The sequence below is a fragment of the Cucurbita moschata genome, unplaced genomic scaffold (assembly GCF_002738365.1).
Source record: "Cucurbita moschata cultivar Rifu unplaced genomic scaffold, Cmos_1.0 Cmo_Scf00023, whole genome shotgun sequence".
NCBI lineage: Eukaryota > Viridiplantae > Streptophyta > Magnoliopsida > Cucurbitales > Cucurbitaceae > Cucurbita > Cucurbita moschata.
Genome location: NW_019268539.1, coordinates 2,205,951 through 2,229,042, shown reverse-complemented (window position 1 = coordinate 2,229,042; position 23,092 = coordinate 2,205,951). Strand labels below are relative to the sequence as shown.

The following is a 23,092-nucleotide window of genomic DNA, read 5'->3' as shown; positions in this document are numbered from 1 at the left end:
CCAAAGTGAAAAGTTTTTCTCGCAATGTAATTGTTTATATTAAACTGTATTACAAAAAGTTTCATTTTAAAATTAACTACATATTATGACTCATATTTTAGATATTTTTGTATGTAAGAAAGACTCTCAACCTACTCCTCAAGATATGGATTTTTTAGATTTACCATTATTGTGTTAAATATTTATTTAAGTTTGATCAAGAATTTTGTCTAAAAAATTATCAAGCCTTGTAGATCTTGATCCAATGGGACATAAAAAACAATTAGAGACGCAATGGTAGCAGTAAGAAATAAATGGAGGTTTCCCAGAAACTCAATAATCAAGGAAAATATAAATAAGGACGAAGTGGAAGTGAGGCCACGCAGAAAACGTTTCTAAGAAGTTTGAAAAGGAAAAGAACGTGGATAGAAAGAAAGAAAGAGAAGCTACCAAAATCCAGAGAGAGATCTAAAATACGGGCGGAACTACGAAATTAGATTTAGGCTGCGGGCTTCGGTCCGTCCTTTGAAATAATAGTCTCGATCATATCGGCGGCCTCTTGGACGGTGGTGATGGTTTGGGCGCTCTCTTCTTCCACGTTGATCTTAAATGCCTCTTCCAGTCCCATCACGATCTCAACCTACACATCCATTCAATAACTTCGTTAAATTAATTTTCACTCCCCTTTACTTTTTTTAAAAAAAAAATAAAAAATAATAAATAACACTTCATCAAGCACAAAATAAATAAATAAAAATAAGATCCGACCCGACGAATCCAAAGGGAGAGACTGGGTGAAAAATGCCGGAAAAAATAGACTAAATGAATTAACTTTTCTAATTATCACGAAAGCTCATGTTTATCTAATACTATCAAAGAATAAAGCATGCCAATTTGTGCTTAACTCAATGGATAAATGACCAATTTTCTAGAACATTTTATTTTAACCTTTTATACTAAATATAAAAAGTTAAAATAAAATTGAAAACCTTTTAGAATGGTTATCATGCCCAAACAAATTTTCTTTCCTAAACGTCTTCTACAACCGGCCCCATTGAAACAAGGCGACAGAAACTAACCCTTTTTTATTTATATTTGTTTGTTACTATTTCATGTTTATTAAAAACCAAAAATGGTTGATAGCTACATAAGAAATGGAAAAGCGAACCATGTTTGACAATAGATATGATTAGAGAGAGAAAAAAAAAAGTGTACAGAGAGAATAAGTAAATTGGGGAGACACATGTTTGAGGGAATATATGCTAAGGAGGGAAAGATTGGGTGTCTGACTGAAAGTAAAATTTTGGAAAAATTAAAGAAATTTATTCTTAAAAACTTGTTTTCCGGTTTTAAAATCTATTTTCCATTGCTTTTTTTTTCTTTTTTAGAAAATGGAATGAATTCAATCGATCCTATTTTTATTTTTGAAAAACGATAAACATGAATCGAAATCAAATGAGACGACACAACCGAAGAAAATAGAAAATAACTAAGACCAAAAAAAATGACCTAGTTTTCTCATAATAGTAATAAAAGGATGTTAACCAAATTCTAGAAACAAAAACATATTTTTGCAATTTATTTTTAAAATTTTCAAAATTTTGAAAATGTTTTGCAAACAAAGAAACTCATGGGTGAAAGTTCAATCGATCCTATTTTTGACAAATGAAACATATTTTTGCAATTTATTTTCAAAATTTTCAAAACTATGATAATGTTTTGCAAACAAAGAAACTCAGAAGTGAAAGTTCAATCGATCCTATTTTTGACAAATGATAAACACCAAATGGAATCAAATGGCATCCAAACAAAGAAAATAGAAAATAACTAAGACCAACCTATTTGATAACTATTTAGTTATTTATTTTGAAAAAAAAAGGTTCGTTTTCTAAACAACAATCACCCCTTGTAAAGTAAGATTTAAATTTTTAGTCAAATTCTAAAAACAGAAACATTTTACTTGTTTTTAATTTTTAAAACTTGGCGATGCTTCCAAAGATAAAAAAAACAAAGAAATTCAGGGGTGAAAGCATTGTTTATATTCTTAATTCTCAAAAACAAAAAAATAAAAATAAATGATCATCAGAGGAGGTAGATGCTTCTGCAGTGAAAATGAGATACCATTTTACAATATATTGCACAAGTATAATACGTTGAAGAACATTTGTTACCGTATCGAGAGAATCAGCTCCGAGCTCAGAAAATTTTGATTCTCCATTGACCACAGAATCCTCATCTAGAGCAAGCTGTTTCTTCACGATTTTAACCACCTTGTCCATGGTCTCTGGTTTAGCCTGTCCAAGAGTTTCAATAGTTCTGTAACATTATCGTATGGATGCAAGAAAAAAAGAGCTCTATAACATTTAGGAATACAATTTACGTTAATAGTTGAGTGTTCGTTTTGTTATTCTGTTAGTTTGTCAAGATGTATTGAGTAGTCTAAAGTCTTAAAAATAGACTGAGTTGTAATGTTTCTGATCAATGAGAATACAGTAGCTCTTTCACAATTGTGAAAGATTATCAGAGTCAACGAAAATGTGATGATGAAATTCTAAAACAGACAACAGCAGCTATCTAAGCAGATTTGTTCTAGCAGTTTTCATCTATCTATCTCTAACTTTTTGATGTGTATGGAAGTCTTATCCGCTAGTCTCACACAATCATAATCTGCAGAGACAGAGAACTACAAAAAGAAAAGGAGAGAATCACATATAATAAACAGCCACATGTCATATCATAAAAGAGGACTGGGATCTAGTATATGACCTGCTGTTGAATTGAGTTCAGTTATTACTAGCCTATTTGTTGCAACAATTTCAGAGAGAATAATATGAGCAAACAAGAATAGTTTTGAAACAGTATGTACCATATACAGAAAGAACTTAAAAGGATAACGACGCTGACGATTAAATAAATACATCAGAAGAGCACTTACCGCACAGCAAACCTGAAGGCTTCCCTGCCTGAAGTTCCTTCGCAAGGGAAAAATGGCCTTGCCTAAAGGCGCCGAAACTAATTTCAAACCTGAGATCCTGCCGTTAGACACCTGCTCGAAAAATCCAGCAGAAGCATTAAACATTAGATAACACACTAAATATGAAAGTTAGTTAAAACTTCTCGATCTTAAAAGAAAGATTCTACAATCAAATCCGACGCCAAAACTCAAGGACGCGAAATAACTTAATCAGATCTATCATCGTTGCACCGAATGTAATCTAGTCAAATCTTCAAGAATAAAATTCTCGTGCAATCTCAACAAGAAATCTCAGTAGCCAAAACAGTAATCTGTAACTTTAATCGCATGGAACAAAGACATACATTTCAAGAAAACAAATCAGATCCTGGAAACACTCAGCAGAAGTAAAGCACGCAATCAATAGATTCATGGAACCAAATTAACAAAGTTCCGAGCAAAAGTAACTTGAATTTACAACTAAAAGTCCTAAAAGCGAACTAAAAAGCGGAGGAAAAACGATTTACCTGGCTGTGCTTGAAAGAAGCGGAGATAGACGGCATGTAAACCGAAGATCCAGCGATGGAGAACATTTTCGTTACGGAGGAAGTTTACAGAGATCTGAGATTTGAAAGAAAATGCTATGAAAGGGAAAGAGAGAGATGGAATCTAAGAGAGCAGTATCTGCAAAGAAAACGCTTTTATAGATGTTTGTTTGGTAGCGTAGTTTGGACTTAATTTATATCGAATCGTGTTTGGACACGCTGATTTGTTACTCCATTCCACGCTACCGCTTTTTTCTCCTTGTTTGGTTACACGTATAGTGTAACGTCGTAAAGAATTGGGGAAACGCATGTTTGGTAACATGTGCACTATCCAATTTTGTTTTTGAAAGAAAAAAAATAAAAAATAAAAAATTTATACCTTAAATCTCATCTCATATAATTTTTATTATAAAAAATGTAAAATATATTAATAAATTAAATATATTTATTAAAAAAAATTTACAACACATAGTCTTCTACCAAAAAAAATATTTATTTATTGAATATGTCAAGAAATATATAGTGAGTCGGTGTTTGCACGGGACAAAAAAATCCTGACCCTTGACCAATTTAGCTAAAGACAAGAAAGCACTCCCTCCCGACCCCTTTTCCATTCTCCGCCCCATTAAGGTAAATCCTCCCGATCCTGACTCACGAATTAAACGGACATTTACTTAAACCTTAAACTTTAGTTTTGCTGATATCAATTTAAGCTCTAGGCTCGAGTCTAGCACTTATGTTTTTCCCGACCTTATATAAGGAGTGTAATTTATAGAAGTCCCCCGTCAACTGTCTTCTCTAACTACCACTCCACTATGTAGGAGAGATTTGATCTCATTGGATCTCACCTACCCGAGTGAAGGTAAAGGAAAGGAAAGGAAGGATGATTCAAAAACAGCAACAAGAGCTCTCAACCTTTTCACCAGTTACTTCCATTCATCAATCTTCTTTATTTTCATTTTGTAATAAAAATAAATTATTAAATTTTATTTTATATAAATTTGTTCATTAATTTTTTTTATATAAAAATAATGTTAAACAAACATGGTTATTTAATTTTTTTTTTCATATATCTTAACAAATTTTCATACAAATTGTATCTACAATTTTATTTTTTTTATTGTATTTATTAATTTTATTTTGTGTATAATAAAATCTTAAATTTTTTATATTAATGCCAAATTTACAAATTTATGAGTTTTTAATTTAAAAAAAATAAAGGTATTTTTTAATTTCATATAAAATGTATATATACTCTTTAAAATTTATAAGAATATAATTAAAAATTTGAGAGTTTAGAAATATTTTTATTAATTTATATTTAAAAAAATAAAAAGTTGAAAGGGCAAAGTCGTAATTTAACGGATAAATAAATTGATATTTTATTTATTTATTTATTTATTGTTATTTGAATATTCATTTTCGTCTTTAACTCGAAGCAATAACAATTGTGACCAGTTCTGTTGAATCACCATAGCTGTATCCTTTCCCGACTCAGATTCATTTATATCACTCTCTTCCATTCCGCAATGATCCGAAGCTAAATCCACACACCTTCAATGGCGTCTCTCGCACATGTTTGATGATTAATACCATCTTCATCGTCTTCTCCAACAGAAATCCGGCCAATCCATGTCTCTCAAGAGGTTCTTTCTAGATATGAGTTCCCGCTCCCGCCCTGTGGTGCAGGACAGCTCCGCTCCGGAGCCGAGGGACGACATGGAACACAGCGGTTGGGCCAATATGCCTTCGGAGCTTCTCAGGGATATTTTTATGAGAATCGAGGAGTCGGAGGCCTCATGGCCGCTGAGGAGAAGTGTCGTCGCTTGCGCCGGAGTTTGTCGGAGCTGGCGAATGATTTCTAAGGAGATCGTCCTAACGCTGGAGGTTTCCGGCAGGTTGACATTCCCAATCTCTCTCAAGCAGGTGAGTGAGTATTTCGCGCTTGTTGTTAATTTGGCGGATTTTAGGTATATTTGGTATGGTTTTGAACTGATTGGAAATTTGAATGTTGTTGCTATAATGATGTGTTTTACTCTTAAGAGTACGCTGGATTGCCCTAAGTTTCTTTGCTCTATAGCTTTCGATTCTTCCATTTTTGTTCATTAAGTTTACGGTTTCTTTTGATCGAGAATGATGTTGAATTCAGATGTTTTGAATGTTGTTTTTGTGTACGCAAAAATTGATCCTGCGATCAATGCATTTTCAGCCTGGTCCATACTCCTAGATTTTACTTTTTACGTCTGGAGGTACTTTTGCAGCCTGGTCCAAGGGATCATATTGTACGGTGTTTCATAAAGAGAAACAGCTCCAACCAGACCTATCATCTCTTCCTCAATTTGACAAATGGTTAGTGATTTATATGCTAAATTGAGGTTTCCTAGCTTTGGTTAGGAATTGCGACTCTCCACAGTGGTATGATATTGTCTACTTTGAGCATAAGCTCTCGTGGCTTTGCTTTGGGCTTCCCCAAAAGGTCTCATTCCAACGGAGAGATTGTATTCCTCACTTATAAATCCATGATCTTCCACTAAATTAACCAACGTGGGACTCACTCCCAATGATCCTCAACAGCTTTAAAATGTCTGAATGGTTCATTTCTTAATCACAGCACTAACTGAGGATGGTAAATTTCTACTTGCTGCTCATAAATGGAAGCGCCCGACCTACACGGATTACGATATCTCGTTGTGTGCTGAGGATTCGTCGAAGGGGAGCGACACCACCATTGTTGGGAAATTGAGGTATGCTTGTTCTTGAAGGCTTCTGATGCCATTATTAGATCTTTGTTTTAGATTTCTGAGAGTTTTTTCTTTTTACCTTGTCTGGGAAAAGATCTAATTTCCTAGGAACCAAGTTCACAATCTTCGATAAGCAACCGCCACATTCCGAAGCCAAGATCACGAAAAGTACGAAAAGCACGAAAAGCACGCAAGGTCTCTCCTCAAGGCCAGTGCATCTGAATGAAGTTTCACCCAATGTCCCTTCAGGAAACTACCCTGTTGCTCACATTTCATATGAACTAAATGTGTTGGGATCAAGGTAATTCCAAGGCGATCGGATAATTGGCTTATGATTTATGGTTATTCTTTGTTTGGATGACTGCATTTGTTCTTTAGATGTCTAGCAAATGCTCAACAGTTCATGTGATTAACACGCAGGGGTCCGAGGAGAATGCAGTGTGTCATGGACGCCATTCCCGCTTCTGCGGTTGAACCTGGAGGAGTTGCTCCCACGCTGGCCGAGCTTTCTTTGAGGAATATCGAATTGATTCCATCATTCCCGTTTTGGAGGTTGAATTCGGATACGGATAGCTTGATGTCTAAACCTTTGGACAGTCAGGAAGATGGAATATTGATGCTGAGAAACAAAACTCCCCGGTGGCACGAGCGGCTTCAATGCTGGTGTTTAAACTTTCATGGAAGAGTTACAATTGCTTCTGTGAAAAATTTTCAACTAGTCGCATCTAGGGAAGACGAACAACCTACAGACGATCATGACACGATCATCCTTCAGTTTGGAAAAGTGGGGAAGGGTTTATTCACAATGGATTATCGTTACCCGATCTCCGCTTTCCTGGCTTTCGCAATCTGCCTCAGCAGCATTGACACCAAGATTGCTTGTGAATGATAGACATATCATTTAACAGGTGAAACTGTCATTTATTTCTAAGACTCTATTATAGTATTGCTATATACATACTTCACAATGTCATGTGCACAAACTAGGAGAAGAAGCCACATTTTATCTTCGATTTCTTTAATTCGAGTATGAAATGAATTCATATATTCATACGTTTTATCCCATGATATCATCTATTCCTTGCAATGCGTCGGTCTTGTCGATCTCTGTAAACTATTTTGCTCGAAAATGTTTTGTTTTCCAGTATGTACTCTGCATGATATTATGTTCTCAATTGTCGGTTTTTTGCAAGCTGACATGTTATTAGTTCAAAGTTCGGTATCGCTGCTTGTACTCGAAACTGTTTTTCTCGAAATATCCCGTTCTTTATTGAATGTTCATGCTATAAGATCTTCCATTGATTCTTATTCCATAAACTATGCTTTGTGCTTATGATATCCCTTTCATTGATTATGGCCATGTCAATTGACTTCAACAATATCTACAATATCACTAGAGTAAGAACGACTTGATGTGCGACCGTACTCGAACACGATCTGTTCTATAGATTGTACACGAACACGATCTGTTCTATAGATTGTACACGAACACGATCTGTTCTATAGATTGTACACGAACACGATCTGTTCTATAGGTTGTACACGAACACGATCTGTTCTATAGGTTGTACACGAACACGATCTGTTCTATAGGTTGTACACGAACACGATCTGTTCTATAAGTTGTACACGAACACGATCTGTTCTATAGATTGTACTCGAACACGATCTGTTCTGTAGATTGTACTGGTACACGATCTGTAGATTGTACTGATACACGATCTGTAGATGGATCATGAGTTTACTTTGTGATGCAGGGAAGGGATGCTCAGTTTGAAGGTCCACGAATGGCTTCTGGCAATAAAATCGTTCATAAATGGTTCTTGAAGTCTTTTTATTTGATTATGATGTGAATATTTCTCCCAGTTTGTGTAAATAGTGATTTTTTATTTTTTATTTTTCAATTGAAGAAGTTGAATGGCAGTGGTTGACCGTTGAAATCAGCTATTCATTTTCGTTCCTTTAGGGTATTTATAATTTCAGTTTATTTTATTTAGTTACTATAATCTCAACTGTTAAATTAATTTAGCGAAATATTTTTAATAAATATTTATATTTTAGTTTAATATTTATTTATTTATTTATTTTAAGAATTGTCCCTATCCTCTTTTTACAAATTTTATAAATATATTTGCATGGTATTTTTTTTAATAAATTATTTAAGATTTATTTAATGTAGATGAATTAAATTTAAAATTAGTTGAATAAAAATAAGGATAAAAAAATAAAATATTTTTAAAATTTTCAGTGATATTTTTTATTTATTAGATTACAAATTTAGATCTTTAACTTTTATATTTTTTAAAAAATAAATATTCTATTAGTTTTTTTTTTGTGACACTTTTATTCTTAATTTTGCATTTAATTTTAATTTGGTCCATTTTTTAGTATAATTTTCATTTGATTTTAGCTTTTTCAGATTTTACCTTTGTTTTTTTGGTCATATATTAATTTTTAAATAAATGTTAACTAATTTTATTCTAACGAATTTTCAACTGCTATTTAAAATTAAATAAAAAAAATCCAAACCATAATTACTTTTAATCAATTAATTGAGATAGTTAACCATAAATAATTCTCACAAATTTTCAACTACTATTAAAATAAAATAAAACAATCCATAATTATCTTTAATCAATTAATTTAGATTAAATAAAAGAATCCAAACCATAATTATTTTTAATCAATGCTGTTAGCAAATATTGTCCTCTTCGGGCTTCCACTCAAGCGGACTTGCGATTGTGCGACACTCACTTTTCAACGATAAGTGAGTTAAGCTAATTTGTTCTTGCGTCGCCTACGACTAAACGACGTATGCTCGAACCTCTGGCCTCGGTTTTAAGAGAATGTTTTAGAAAATGAGAGCAGAGAGAGATTTTCGAAAGAAACGTTATATAAGCAAGCAAGAGAGAAATGACAACGGCTCACAGTATATAACCTTGGGTAAACGGATACATCACAATCCTAGCAGATATTGTCCTCTTCGGGCTTCCACTCAAGGCTTTACATCACAATCCACCCCTTTTGGGGCCCAGCGTCCTCGCTGGCATTCTTTCCTTCCTCTAATCGATGTGGGACCGTCCCCAAATCCAACCCCCTTTGAGGCCAACGTCCTTACTAGCACACCGCCTTGTGTCTACCCCCTTTGGGGCCCAAGGCCCTTACTGGCACACCGCCTCGTGTCTACCCCCTTCGGGGCCTAGTGAGAAGGCTGACACATTATCCGGTGTTTGACTTTGATACCATTTGTAACGCCCCAGATTCACCGCTAGCATATATTGTCCTTTTTAGGTTTTCCCTTTCAAACTTTCCCTTTTGAGCTTCCTCTCAACGCTTTAAAACGCGTCTGCCAGAGGAAGGTTTCCACACCTTTATAAATGGTGGTTTGTTCTCCCCAACCTATGTGGGACATCACAATCCACCACCTTCGAGGCCCAACGCGTCTTTGCGACACTTTTTCATTTCTTCAATCGATGTCGGACTGCCCCCAAATTCACCTCCTTTGAGGCCCAGCGTTTTACTGGCACACCGCCTCGTGTCTACCCTCTTTCGAGAAAGAGCAAGAAGGCTGGCACATTTTCCAGTGTCTGGCTCTGATATCATTTGTAACTGTCCAGATTCACCGCTAGCAAATATTGTCTTATTTGGGCTTCCCCTTTCGGACTTTCCCTTTCGGGCTTCACTTTAAAACGCGTGTGCGGGAAGATTTCCACACTATTATAAATGGTGGTTTGTTCTCCCCCAACCAACGTGGACATCACATATAGTTTACAATAAATACAAAAAATAAACGTACTAAAAAAATAAGTGTAAAATCTTGAAATTTATAGATGAAATAAATATTAAACTTAATCACAAGGTAAAAGAAAAAAATAAATAAATCAAAACAAATTATTTAATCACTGAAATTTTACATACGAAACTATGATAATCTTGAAGTATTTCTTGCTTCAAACCAGACCAGAATCTTATAAAGCATATACAGAGCTGCTCTCTGGAGGACGTTTAATATATAAATCCTCAATCTAAAATACTATTCTCAAGCCTTGAACTCACCTTATTCACACCTTTTGCTACTCAATATTTTGAACATGAAATGGCTCAACAATATCTCATTATTTTAGAAGGCAGTTTCTAATCAATGATCTTACCGACACGCTCCATATTTACATTACTATGATACTCCGACCTCCGTTAAGCCGCTTGCATCTGTGCTTCGGACATGGGACTGGCGCATGGCGTCTCGGCGGTGTCTTCTTCTTCCCCATCGATGGGAAGATCATCGGAATGCAGTTCGAGTTGATGAACACTTCGAACGAATTCAGCAAACGACGGGAAGTGCTCTGGGGAGAAGAAGTAAGCTCCCATTCTCTGGTATGTGAACAATTCCAAACTCTCCCCTTCCAAATTCTTCTTTATCCGATCGAAGTTCCTCGGAGCTTCTGAATTGGATGAGTTTTGTCCCGACAATATTACGCCGTGCTTTCTGCTAGCTGACTTGATTTGTGCTATTAATGACTCGGGGCTTGATAACAATTCTTGAGGATGAGGTTGATCTGATAGATCCATTCCAGGTAAGATCATTTTGCTCGAGTTCCTGGCGAACATTTCGGCGACAGCCTCGTATCCATCTCTGTTGGAAGTATTGTAGTAGCCGGCTGTTAATTCACTGGGGTGTGATCTAGTTTTGTACCAAGAATGCATCAATGGAACCTTCCCATGAATGCTTGCTTTCGTGTTGCGAAAGACGGAGGAGGCGAGCGAGAGAAGGCGATCGCCATGGGCAATTAGCTCAGCAGAATACCATGAAAGGAAGAAATCACCATAGTGAGACTCCCAAGAACCATCAAGATCCTTGAAGAAATTGTTCGAGTTTGGCGTTTCGTTATAACTCGGAGCATCGTGAGGACCTCCAAGTCCATATAAAGGATTCCTGCTTGCTTCAGCGTGTTGCTTAAGAATGCTAAGCATGTTTTCATCATAGCACTGAAATTCTCCAACTCCATGTGACTCTAGTCGTCGCTGGGAAGGATATCGAAGCTCGCCATCGGGTCCAAGACTCATGGAGATACCCTGAAATAGATCAAAAGGCAAGATAAAGTATTAGAACCCAAATCAAACCATTAAAAATGGAGGCTAATGGATCCATCTAAGAACGAACGGTTCTTACTGAGATTGTACAGTCGAAGAATTTTGAGAATGAAGACTTGAAGCTCTCACAAAATTCACGGTAAACTTGGATCGGAGTCTTCCCATTCAGGACAGGAAGGTTATCAACAGAGAGTGATAGACAATCTTTGTATTGCTGCCTGCAACGATCGGTGAAGTAAACGTTAGGTTTGGATTCACCGATCTTCGAGATCCATTCAGGAAGAGGAATTCTTGGTTGGTTAGATGCATGGAAGCAGAATGAAACATGTAGTTTGAGATCTGCATTTCGAACCATCTCCGCAAGGGCGAGATAGCCCGACCATTCATATTTCCCCATGGTTTCGTTCTCGACAATTCCCCACCACACCGGAAGCTCGACACCTTCTACACCAAGCAGTTTCAAAGCCTTAAGGCCAGCTGCAATTGCTCTTGAATGGTTACCTGCATTGCAGGGAGAAACTGCATCTAATGGCAATCCAACATACAATTTCACCCCCTCAAGCTGCAAAAAAATGAGCAGAAGCTCGTCAGTGATGAACTTAAGCAGGCACAATCAACATATGGTGAACTTGGAATACTAAATAATCATGAAGAACAGAACAATAAAAGTTATATAATAAAGGCATCAACGGGCACATAATCCTCACTTATTCAAGCATTCCTCGCTTCTAATTGGAAAAGCCTTTTGTTATCACCATGGATTTGTCCATCATTTTGTAAATTTCATAGATGAAATTGTTTTTTTATCCAAAAAAAAAATTGTAGTTCATACTTATATCTCTGGATCATAACTATCGATAATAATGGCTATATCATGGTAGGAAGTACTCTATTCAAACTCTCCATTAATATGGAGCAATTCTTTATTAGTTCATGTCAATTTCTAAATCTACAAGATAAGGAGAGAAGCCTTTGTGGTTAGCCTTCATTTAATATAAACAACCAAACTTAGTGAGATCCAATCATATCCGTTCATAAATTGAAATTTTAAATCCAAAAGATTACAAAAAGGCAACGAAAGATCAGGATTCTTGTCTTCAGCCACTAATTTAAAACTAAGCATTATCCATTAATCTAATGGCTTAAAGATTCAAGGCTTCGCAGCAACCAAACAGGAGGATATCGAAGGGGCAAAAAATCATTGAAAATAAGGGAGCAAAATAGTACTCACAGATTTGGATCTTCTTCCAACATCGACGTTTTGAGACTGAATTGGTTCCATCTGCACGGATTTCGTCGATAATCGGATTCTCGACCTTTCACACCTCGAACTTCTCATGAAACAGATCTTCGACAAAAGAATCTTACTATCTACTTTCGAATTGAAAAACCCGAACTCCCTGCCAACAAAATCGGCTCCTGCGATCTTCGCCTGACATTTTCCAATCACCGAAACCTCCATATTCGGGAAGAAGAATGAAACGGAAAATTCAAACAAAAATCTACCAAAAAATTCACACGCGAACCGGATGAAATCCGAAACCAAAAAAACAGAAAAACAAATCCGAAATCAAAAAATAAAGACTCTCAAAGAACAAGAGGAAAAAAAATTAAGATAGCTTTAGCAAAAAAGGTAAAACGAAGCTCTTAAAATGAAGAACAAATCAAGAGAGATTGAATTTATATATAAGAAAACGCCATTGACAGAGAAAAAAAAGGGAGAAGAAAAAGGAAAAAGGGAAACCAAAAGGAAAAAGTAAGAAATTGACCTGCCACGTGGCGGGATTTCAGAAGGCCAAAGTTGTGCCGCGTAATTACCATTTTTTTGTCCATTAGAAATTTAAAAAAAAAAAAAAAAAAGTTTCCATTTTAAAAAAATGATAACATATTAACCACAAGATTACGACCGTTGGATATAATTAAAATAGGGTTTTTAGTTTCCTAAATTATCAAAAATACTCCCAAATTTTGGAATTATTCTAATTATACCCTTAAATTTTGAAAATTTTATTTCAAAATAGCCCTTGAAAATTTTTTTTATTTCAATTATACCCTTAAATTATAATAAATTTTATTATAATTTATTCTAAATAATTTGATGACTTGTCATCGAGTATTTATTGTGGGGCCCAAAACAACTCCCTTTTGAAAAAAAAAATAATTTATTTTATTAATTAAATCATGGTTCCCTTTTTGCGCGGTTTTTTTAAAAAAAATTATTTATTTATTTTATTTTTGGAAATTGCCCTTTTCCTACAATCTTATCCACTTATCCAAACTGTTTCATTTTTACTCTTCACAATTGAAATTACAAAAATGCCCTTTTGGATTGGCTTACACGTGGCACACATACAGAGGCTGAGTCTGAATGCTGAGTCATCTCTCAGTCAGGCTGTCTCCTTTTTTTTCTTTTCCTTTTAAAATTATTATTATTATTAATATTAATTGAATTCAATTTGCTTCCGTAGAATCTTATGATCGGCTGGCTTGGCTGATAGCGCCACCCACAGCCGTAGCTTCCTGAATGGATAACACAGTTTTTCGTACGGACAAACTATTTGTTGATATTTTCTTTAATATAAAATTGTTTTTTTTATAATAATTTTAGTTAAATTAAATATTGCCTCTATTTTAATCAATATAATTTTAATATATATATATATATATATATATATATATATATATTTCTAAACATATTTTGATTATATATGATATTTAATTTAAAACGTGACTATTTTGATTAGTATACGTAAATTTATTGATATTGAAAAAAATAATATAAAACACGAGATAAGACAAAATGTTTCCTTTTAAAATCACGACCAATAATTTGTTTGAATTGACTTTTTGAGTTTTTAATTTCTTTTTGCATTTAAAAAAAATTGATCATAAAAATGTTTCAAAACTATAAATATTAAAAGTTCAAAAAAATTAAAAATCATTAAATTAAAATTTTGATTTTTCAAATTTAGTTAAGAAGGAATGTTCTAAAATGATAATAATAAAAAGATGTTATAAAAGGGGTTTTATATTTTTATTTTTTCCCAAATTTGGAAGATATTATTATAATTTTGTGGGGCTATTAATTAATGTCATTAATTAATTCAGATTTAGATGTTGGTGTGACACCATTTATATTCAACCACTTCAAAATGGAATTAAATTTTTTAGTGAACAGTCCTAGTTTTGTATTTATTTCAATTTTAAAATATTTTTATAAATTTTTATAAATCCTTTTAAATTAATTGATTATTAAATTCAAATTTTGATTTTTTTTTTGTGCAAAAAAATCCATAAGTTCTCCGTATAAAATTTTATTAAAACACGAAATAAAAAAAATTAAGAATTTAATTTGAGAATTTATAAAATTCAAATTTCTATTAAAAACTTATTAAAAATTAAAAAAACGAGAGAAATAGAAAGATGAGAGGAAATTTGTCACCACTGAGATTGACGGCACGTGTAGCAAATTGGCACGAATTTCACGTGTGGGAAAAATAAATATTTATTTTAAAAAATTAAATTTTAAAATTCGAGATATTATTATCTCGTAAACTTAAACACCTATCTTACATTGAATTTCTAGTGCTTTCCTAGGTGAGATTTTTACGTTCATTATTTAATTATAATTAATTATAATTAATTATTAAATATCAATATATTACTCAGATTTAATAAATTTTAATTAACAGATTTATTAACTATTTAATATAAACATTTCCATAAATTAAATTATAAATTAATGTTTAATGTAAACATATTCATTTATTTTTATTTTATTTTATTAATTAATCAATATGATAATATATTGAATAATACTAAATTTAATTTTATTGAAAGTCTCTTATTTTATATTTACTTGAGTTGAATAAGATAAAATCGAGAGTTGATGGAGTTGAATAAGATTTGACCAAATGAATACAAAAGTCAAAGGTTTTATTATCGAGAAAGTCAACTCACTCATTTTTAGAATGTATTTATAGTTCCTTTTAAGGGCTTAATGTAAACATATAAAAAATATATTTTTATATCGAGAGAGACAAAATATTTGAATTCTTGACCTGTTCATCGAAGGTATTTACCTTAATTTGTAAGTAAATTATGCTCGGGTTGACAATAATAACACGTTCAATCCATAGCACTAATCCCAAGCATAGTCCCGATGTATACTCTAAGATAACACGTTTTTGATATAAGATATCTCATTTAACCTAACAAAAACAACACCAAATTTTACACTATCTAGGAAGATTTAAAATTGAAAAGGCTGTATTTATTTATTTATTGTTCTCAATTGGATCCCCTTGGAAGCCTCAAAGCAGAGAGCACAGCAAGAGAGAGAAACGACGTCGCTCCAAGCAGTGAGAGGAGAAGGGAAGCAGCTCCTTGGCCACAGAATCTTCCAAAGACATCGCAAATTTTATTCCAATTAAGATGTGAATTCCCTTTCAGGCCGATGACACCGACGGCGCGGCGGCTCCGAAGCCGGAAAACAGCAGCGCCACCGTCAGAAGGTCCATCACGGTGATCGCCGATCTTATAAAGCTTCTTCTGCCTTTGCCTTTGTTTACGGCCGAAAGAACCAGCGAGAAGGCTGCGTATGAACATGCTATTGCGTTTACCACCACAAAATACCTAAATAAAAAAGGAAAAAAAAATCCATTTATTACTACAAATCACTATTGGTTAGTAATTCATACCTAATACAAAATCACCTAAATAAAATTATTATTCTCACGTATTTAAGAAAATAATAAATTTTAAAATTAAATTTAATTCATACAATTATTAGTTTTATTTTTTTTATTAATTTTTTTTTACAAAAATTTAAAATTTTTATTCACCATATTTAATAACCTAAATTCTCCTATTTCGATCCCATCTCGGGAGGGGATTTTTTCATTATATATATATTCCTTAAAAAATTTAATGATAATTTATAATTTTTAATATCATTTGTATTAAAAAAAAAATATAGTATGAAATTCAATAATATATATATATAAATTCGTTAAAAAATTTAATGATAATTTATAATTTTAAATATCATTTGTATTAAAAAATAAAATATAGTATGAAATTCAATAATATTTTATAGGATCTTTAACATAATTTCAAAAAACTCAAATTTAATATTAAAACATAATATTCCGCCATTATTTTTTATTTATTTACTAAGAAAAAATATACGTAATTTTGTACCATAATTTTGATATATATATATAAAAAGTGAGCAGAATATATATATATATATATATATATATATATATATTTATTTATTTATTTATGTCTACACCTATCCCAATTTCATGGATTAAATAGACATTCAATGAAAATGAAATATCAAAAAAATAATATTAAACGAAAAAACAAAATTTAACTATTTTTTCTTTTAGGAAATGACCAGAGAATCTTTCAAATAGCAAGGGGTAGGCTTTAAATTTATGAATATTGAGAAATATTAAAAAAAAACATTATTAAATAATTAAAATGACAAATATATATATATATATTATCTTGAGTTTTAGAAAAGAAGAATCCACTAGAAAGTAAAGCTTACACGAAGGCAGATGAATAATGCCATCGTGCAGTAACAGGAATGCGCAGCGGCGGCAACGCGGCGGTGAGTTGAAGCGACACCGTTTTCGCCTGCTTATCGACGCCGATAACGATAGCAGCAGCCAAAGTCAAAATCATCGCCACAAATCTCAAAATCAAATCACAAAACCTAGCCGTCGTCGTCTCCGATCCGTCCGATACGCCGAATCCGGCCTTCCTCTGGCCGTCCATTGGCAGTTAATTCGCTTCCTGCAGTAAAAATTCGTAGATCGAAGAGAAATTGATGTCGAAATTGGAGAATGTGAGGAGGAAACATATTCATAGGCGATGGAATTGCAGAAGGCGTTGAAATTAGGGCTTGGAATTGGATGCGTTGGAAGGCATTGAAGGCGCCACATAGTGCAGAAAGAAGGAAAGGAAACGTGAGGGAGTGGTAGTATTGGTACTTGATCTGCGTTGTCTCGTTCTGAGATTTCGATTCCTGCCAATTTTGCAGAGCGTTTGAAATTTGGCGCCATTGTTGACTGCTTGCTGAATTTATGAATCCATCTCCTTTTATGGTGAACCGTTCCTTTCTCTTCTCCGTCTATCGAGAATTTGTTTGACTTTTTAGGTGAAATTACGGCTTTGTCCTTACCTTTTAGATTTAGATTATAAATAATTGTGAATTTTATATTATTTAAATTATTTTTAACAATTTTATTACATTAATTATCTTTATTGGTTAATTTATTTTTATTTAGTTAAATTATTTATTCTTTATAAGACACTCAAATGTGTTTTACAAGTAAATGTTAATTTAATGTTTGAAAAATATATAAATCCATGTAACTCAGACCAATTTAAACTAGACTGTTTACATTTTGGTCGGTAAGGACGGCTCAAATTATGTCTAAAACTTTAGTATAATTTATGAGAATTTCCAATATAATTTAAATTTATTTAAATATATATAAAATACTAAATTAATAAAAATAATTTTAAACTTTTAATTCTATCTCAAAAATATTTATAGACTTAAAAAAAATGTTAATAATATCTTAAACTTAACAAATATATATATATATATATATAATTAATTTTAGATGGAAATTATAAATATTAAAAAAAAGTCTAAAAAATATCGTTATTAGTATTAAATAGAAAATTTTAATAGTTTTATTAACTCTTCAATTTTTTTAAAAATTTCAAATATTTCTAAAACATTCTTAAAATTAAAAGTTATTTTCTAAACGTTTTTTTTTTTAATTTAAGGATATTTTAAAAATAAAATATTAATTATTTCCACGATAAAAGCATTTTAAAACCGTTTTGAAAATTCTATATTTAATTTTTTATAAAAAATTTAAAGATATTATTAAAAAATAAAAAATAAAACTCTCTCCATTATCTTAGCCGCACATCACCACCATTCCCCTTTGCCTCTTTCCGGATCGACACAGTACGGCAATTATCTTCTACCTCGAGGAGCACGCCTGAATTCGCATGGAAGCGATTACCTGCTTCTCTTCTTGCGGACCTCACACTCCACTTGTTCACTTCTCCAGGTCGCAGCCGCGATCTTCCTGTTCCTTGGAGCACCTCACTTCCAGACGCTTCAATTTGTACGTCAGACACCTCAATTCCAGAATTGGACGCCCTAAAATGGCTGCTCCTCTTCAAGTTTTTGCATCTTCGACCACTGGTTCGTCATTGCAATTGAACAGGTAATTAATTTCATTCGTCTACGAACATTGTGATTGATCTTCAGTTTTGCAATGAAGGTGCTTCCGAGGAGAGATTGGGGACTTCCACGTCTGGTCTGATTGGAGCGCATGATTTGCTTATAATCGGTCCAGGAGTTCTTGGCCGGTTAGTGGCGCAGAAATGGCGGGAGGTATTAATAGCAATTGAATCTCTGAGATATTGGGGGATTTTAGCTCTAGGCGTACTTGTTTCACGATTACATTCATAACAGGATCTTGCTGCTCGTGTAAATTGAGCAGGAACATCCGGGATGTGAAGTTCATGGGCAGACTGTCACAGTGGATCACCATGACGAGTTGATCCAATTAGGGATTCAACCCTCTTTGAAGGGAGGCGATGCGGCTCGTCGTTTTCCTTATGTGATTTTCTGCGCTCCTCCCTCCCGAACAGCGGACTATCCCGGTGAAGTCAGGTGATTAGAAAACATGGAATTCATTGGAAATACATGACAGGAATGATATTCAATTTGTTTTATCTTTCAAATTTTATGAGCTTCCTATTATCTTCTTGAAGGAACTGCAGCTTTATTCTTAGCAGATTGTCTCGAACCGATTCCCCATCCAAACTCCAAAATTTGATGAATATGAATATGAAAATTCAATGACCCATTAGACAATTTCAAACTTGTCTTTTAAACTTTATTTGATTTTGCTTTACAAGGTAATGTCTGTTTTTGAAACATGGTGAAGGAGAGATTCAAGTTCTACATGTACTTCCCAAATATCTTTTGTGAGATCCCACGTTAGTTGGAGAAGGAACAAAGCATTCCTTAAAAAGTGTGGAAACTTCTCCTTAGTAGACGTATTTAGAAACCTCGAGGGAAAGTCCGAAAGGGAAAGCCAAAGCAGACAATATTTGATAGTGGTGGGCTTGGACTGATGTTGTGTTTATCATTAAAAATATTTTGTTTGATTGATCAATCAGACTGGCTACATCAAGTTGGAATGGTGAGGGTTCCTTTCTTTTTACTTCAAGTTCCGCACCATATGATTGCAATGACAATGGACCATGTGATGAGGTGGGTATCACTTATCTTACAACCTTTCCTTTATATTGGAATAATGTTGAACAGAAGTTTTCTCTGATTCATGGATACAGGACAGTCCAGTCGTACCAATCGGGAGGAGCCCTAGGACCGATGTCCTCCTGAAATCAGAAAAGGTAGTAATCGAGGTTGGTGGTTGCGTTCTTCGATTGGCTGGACTCTACAAAGCAGATAGAGGGGCACATTCTTATTGGTTAGAGAAGGGGACAGTTGATCTGCGTCCTGATCATATCCTGAATCTTATTCATTATGAGGTTTGGAAATGTTCATTTATTTGTTATTATTCTGCTTATGGAAGTTCAATTATCTTTTAAAACCATGACTTAGTTACTCCTCTTGGCTCTCTCTGCATATATAATTAGATTCAATATAAGATTACATGGAAAGGTTAGAGGATAAAAGAACCAAGTATATGAATTATTTGGAATCTCCAAGTGTTTTCACTCAAGCCCGAACCATTTAAACATACAGAACTACACTGTATATCTTGTTGGTCTCACAGATGATTCTGAAATGTCTTTGAACTTCCCATTCATCACTGTTACTATTTTCCCTTGAGTGACAAATTTGATTCATTAATGCACTAATTTATTTCCGCAACTGCATTGATTCTTATTCCTTTTCCACTTTTTATCATTCCATTCCTTTCTAACGAACTGGGCATCTCCTTGAGTGATGATGAAATTTATATTTCTCTATCACTATTCTCATGTAGTTCGTGAAGTTGGATAATTTGTAATTTGAGAATTTGACATGGCTGATTGTGAAATCCCACATCGGTTGGAGAGGGGAACGAAACATTCCTTATAAAGGTGTGGAAACCTCTCCCTAGTAAACGCGTTTTAAAACTTTGAGGTTGACGTCGATACGTAAGGGGCCAAAACGGACAATGTTCGTTAGCGGTGGTCTTGTGCTGTTACAAATGGTATTAGAGCCAAACACATCGTACCAATCGGTTGCCAGCGAGGATGCTGGGCCCCCAAGGGGGTGGATTGTGAGATCCCACATCGGTTGAAGAGGGAAACGAAACATTCATCATAAGGGTGTGGAAACCTCTTCCAAGTAGACGCGTTTTAAAACCGTGAGACTGACGGCGATATGTAACGGGCTAAAGCGGACAATATCTGTTAGCGGTGGGCTTGTGTTGTTACACTGATTCTCTTATTTATCATGCACCCCTTAGTTGTGCTTTTATCGAGCAGGATGCTGCTTCTCTCTCCGTGGCTATTCTTAAGAAAAAACTTCGTGGACGGATTTTCTTAGGTTGTGATAATCATCCTTTGTCCAGGTTAATCCTTCTTCTACTGCTAGTTGAAGATAAACATCCCCAATACTTCAAAACTTTAGAATTAAAGCAGTGGAAGGAAAGAAATTTGATTAGAACTATCTCATGATCCCAGGCAAGAAATCATGGACCTGATGATGAAGAGTGGGAAGTTCAGTAAAAAGTTCGAAGGCTTTACTGGTAAAGCCTTTCTTTTACTCCTTTTATTGTGTTTTGCATGCTTATATGACTCAGAAAAAGGCTTCTACTAATCTTATGCATTATTTACCCTTCTTTTACTACTTTCACCATAGCTGCACTTCATCTTGTGATGCTCTGATATCCATGATTATAGATGAATGACATGAATTTGCAGGAACCAAGGATCCTTTAGGAAAGAGATTGAACAACTCGAAGACTCGAGCAGAAATAGGCTGGGAGCCAAAGTACCCGAGTTTTGGTCAGTTCCTTGAAACCATTTAAATCAAATGCTGCTTCTGCTTGTGCCTCGATTGACAGGTGAGTTACAAAAAACTAGCTTTAAGAATTCAATAGATCTGGTTTTGGAAGTCAACACATCCTTGAGCTTTTGCATTTTTTTGATCTCTGTTATTTTGTTTCGAATTGGAAAATGGATCGGTACATTCGTAAATTCGAGTCGATTGAAGCATATCACGACTGTGTTTAAACATTTGAGTAGTGAATACAGAGTATTTGTAGAGAATTGATCATTGAACAACATACTTTCTGGTGGATAAAGCTCAAAGTGAAGGTCTTTTGTTATGGCTACGGCTTCTACTTCCCTTTCAATTACATGTGAGTACTCTGACTAGAAGTGATGAACATTTTTTTTTCTTCTTAAAAATGATTTCCAAAAAATATTTAGATTTATTTGATTTAAAATCATTCTAAATCGTGTGTTTAAAGATTTAAAATCTGTCACAAATAGTATGATAAGTTTGTTCGAGACAGTATAGTTCAATAGATATATTTGTTGACAAGTCAATCCTCATCTCGAATGGTCGAACTAATAGTTGTTCTCGCTTCTACTTTCATCGTTATCATCTCAAGTAGTTTTCACGATGATTCGGTGAGATGACAATTTATTTTAATATGATTTGTCTTACTTATCACATCATTTGTGCTATTGTTCACATTTTGTCCGACTCTCTTTGGCTGAAGATATGTCTCTTGAGTTGTTTCTTTCTCTCGACGAAATTTTTATATTTAAGTGTCAAATAGGCAACATCTTCTTCACGAAGGATTTCCTCATCTTCGGAGTCAACTTCTAAGATGGTCTTTGAAACAATAATCTCATGTGTCACGAGGAAACCGATGAATTCTTCCAAAGTAAGTTTTGTAAGATCCTTTGCATTTTGAATATCCGTCACTTTTGTCTCCCAATTTTTAGGTAGAGACGTAAGAATTTTCGAGACATTTTCGGAGGCAGTATAAATTTTGCCAAGTTTTTTCAAAGAATTTATAATATTAATAAATCTAGTAAACATTTCCTCAATAGACTCATGTATATCCATTTTAAAGTGTTCGTAATTATGAACTAACATGCTAATTTGTGTTTCTTTAATTTGATTTGTTTTCTCGTGAATTAATTCAAGAGTTTTCCAAATTTCACTTGCAGAAGAACACATCAATACTCTATTAAATTCATCATTACTCAAAGCACAATACAAATAATGTATAGCTCTAGCATTAAGAGAACATTTTTTCATATCATACTCATCGAATTCATCTTCTAATTTAGGCACTTTAGTATTATTAACATTTTTCATTGGAACGTAAGGACCTTTAACGACATTTAACCATAAACTATAATCAATTGATTGTAAATAAATTTTCATTCTAATCTTCCAATAACCATAATTTGAACCATCAAAATAAGGAGGTCTAGAGGTAGATTCTTCTTCAATAATATCACGGGTGACTCCTAAATTTGTCATAAGCTCAAACAATAATGTTTATATAAAAAAAAAAATAAGTCTACACAAACAAGCTCGATACCAATTGTTTGAAATATTATAAAAAAAATTTCAAATAATTTTATACGCAATAAATTACAATAATAATTTATATATTAAAAAAAAATAGAGTTAGAGAAAATAATACCCAATAATAATTTCTATATTAAAAAAAAATAGATTCAGAGAAAAT

General features: G+C 33.6%; 5 protein-coding genes across 6 annotated transcripts; 2 read left to right on the top strand and 3 right to left on the bottom strand.

Annotated features, from left to right (window-relative positions):
* Nucleotides 1-283: 283 nt before the first annotated feature.
* On the bottom strand, nt 284-3,658 carry LOC111460148 (acyl carrier protein 1, chloroplastic-like). The gene is made up of 4 exons (XM_023103273.1): nt 3,460-3,658; nt 2,915-3,025; nt 2,151-2,273; nt 284-619 (listed from the first exon to the last, which is right to left on the bottom strand). Exons 1-4 carry the CDS (start codon nt 3,523-3,525, stop codon nt 479-481), a joined length of 441 nt encoding a protein of 146 aa, XP_022959041.1. The 5' UTR covers nt 3,526-3,658; the 3' UTR covers nt 284-478.
* Nucleotides 3,659-4,920: 1,262 nt separating this feature from the next.
* Nucleotides 4,921-8,188, top strand: LOC111460144 (tubby-like F-box protein 3). The gene is made up of 6 exons (XM_023103269.1): nt 4,921-5,403; nt 5,739-5,826; nt 6,089-6,221; nt 6,313-6,519; nt 6,639-7,126; nt 7,976-8,188. The coding sequence occupies exons 1-5, from the start codon at nt 5,110-5,112 to the stop codon at nt 7,105-7,107; spliced, it is 1,191 nt and encodes a 396-aa protein (XP_022959037.1). The 5' UTR covers nt 4,921-5,109; the 3' UTR covers nt 7,108-7,126; nt 7,976-8,188.
* A 1,905-nt stretch (nt 8,189-10,093) lies between these two features.
* Nucleotides 10,094-12,962, bottom strand: LOC111460143 (inactive beta-amylase 9-like). The gene is made up of 3 exons (XM_023103268.1): nt 12,541-12,962; nt 11,389-11,871; nt 10,094-11,291 (listed from the first exon to the last, which is right to left on the bottom strand). The coding sequence occupies exons 1-3, from the start codon at nt 12,769-12,771 to the stop codon at nt 10,413-10,415; spliced, it is 1,593 nt and encodes a 530-aa protein (XP_022959036.1). The 5' UTR covers nt 12,772-12,962; the 3' UTR covers nt 10,094-10,412.
* A 2,594-nt stretch (nt 12,963-15,556) lies between these two features.
* LOC111460147 (CASP-like protein 1E1) lies at nt 15,557-17,392 on the bottom strand. Its single transcript, XM_023103272.1, is given in 3 exon segments — nt 15,557-15,781; nt 15,784-15,944; nt 16,870-17,392. Coding segments are annotated over 3 exon segments (573 nt in total). The 5' UTR covers nt 17,100-17,392; the 3' UTR covers nt 15,557-15,599.
* Nucleotides 17,393-18,261: 869 nt separating this feature from the next.
* On the top strand, nt 18,262-21,733 carry LOC111460146. Of its 2 annotated transcripts, XM_023103271.1 has the most exons (9): nt 18,262-18,552; nt 18,632-18,744; nt 18,854-19,026; nt 19,539-19,632; nt 19,713-19,913; nt 20,862-20,947; nt 21,060-21,124; nt 21,300-21,442; nt 21,633-21,733. In XM_023103271.1, exons 1-8 carry the CDS (start codon nt 18,354-18,356, stop codon nt 21,404-21,406), a joined length of 1,038 nt encoding a protein of 345 aa, XP_022959039.1. In that variant the 5' UTR covers nt 18,262-18,353; the 3' UTR covers nt 21,407-21,442; nt 21,633-21,733. The 2 variants fall into 2 exon arrangements, with proteins under 2 accessions (XP_022959039.1, XP_022959038.1); XM_023103270.1 differs by having other exon boundaries at nt 21,300-21,706.
* The last annotated feature ends 1,359 nt before the right edge of the window (nt 21,734-23,092 follow it).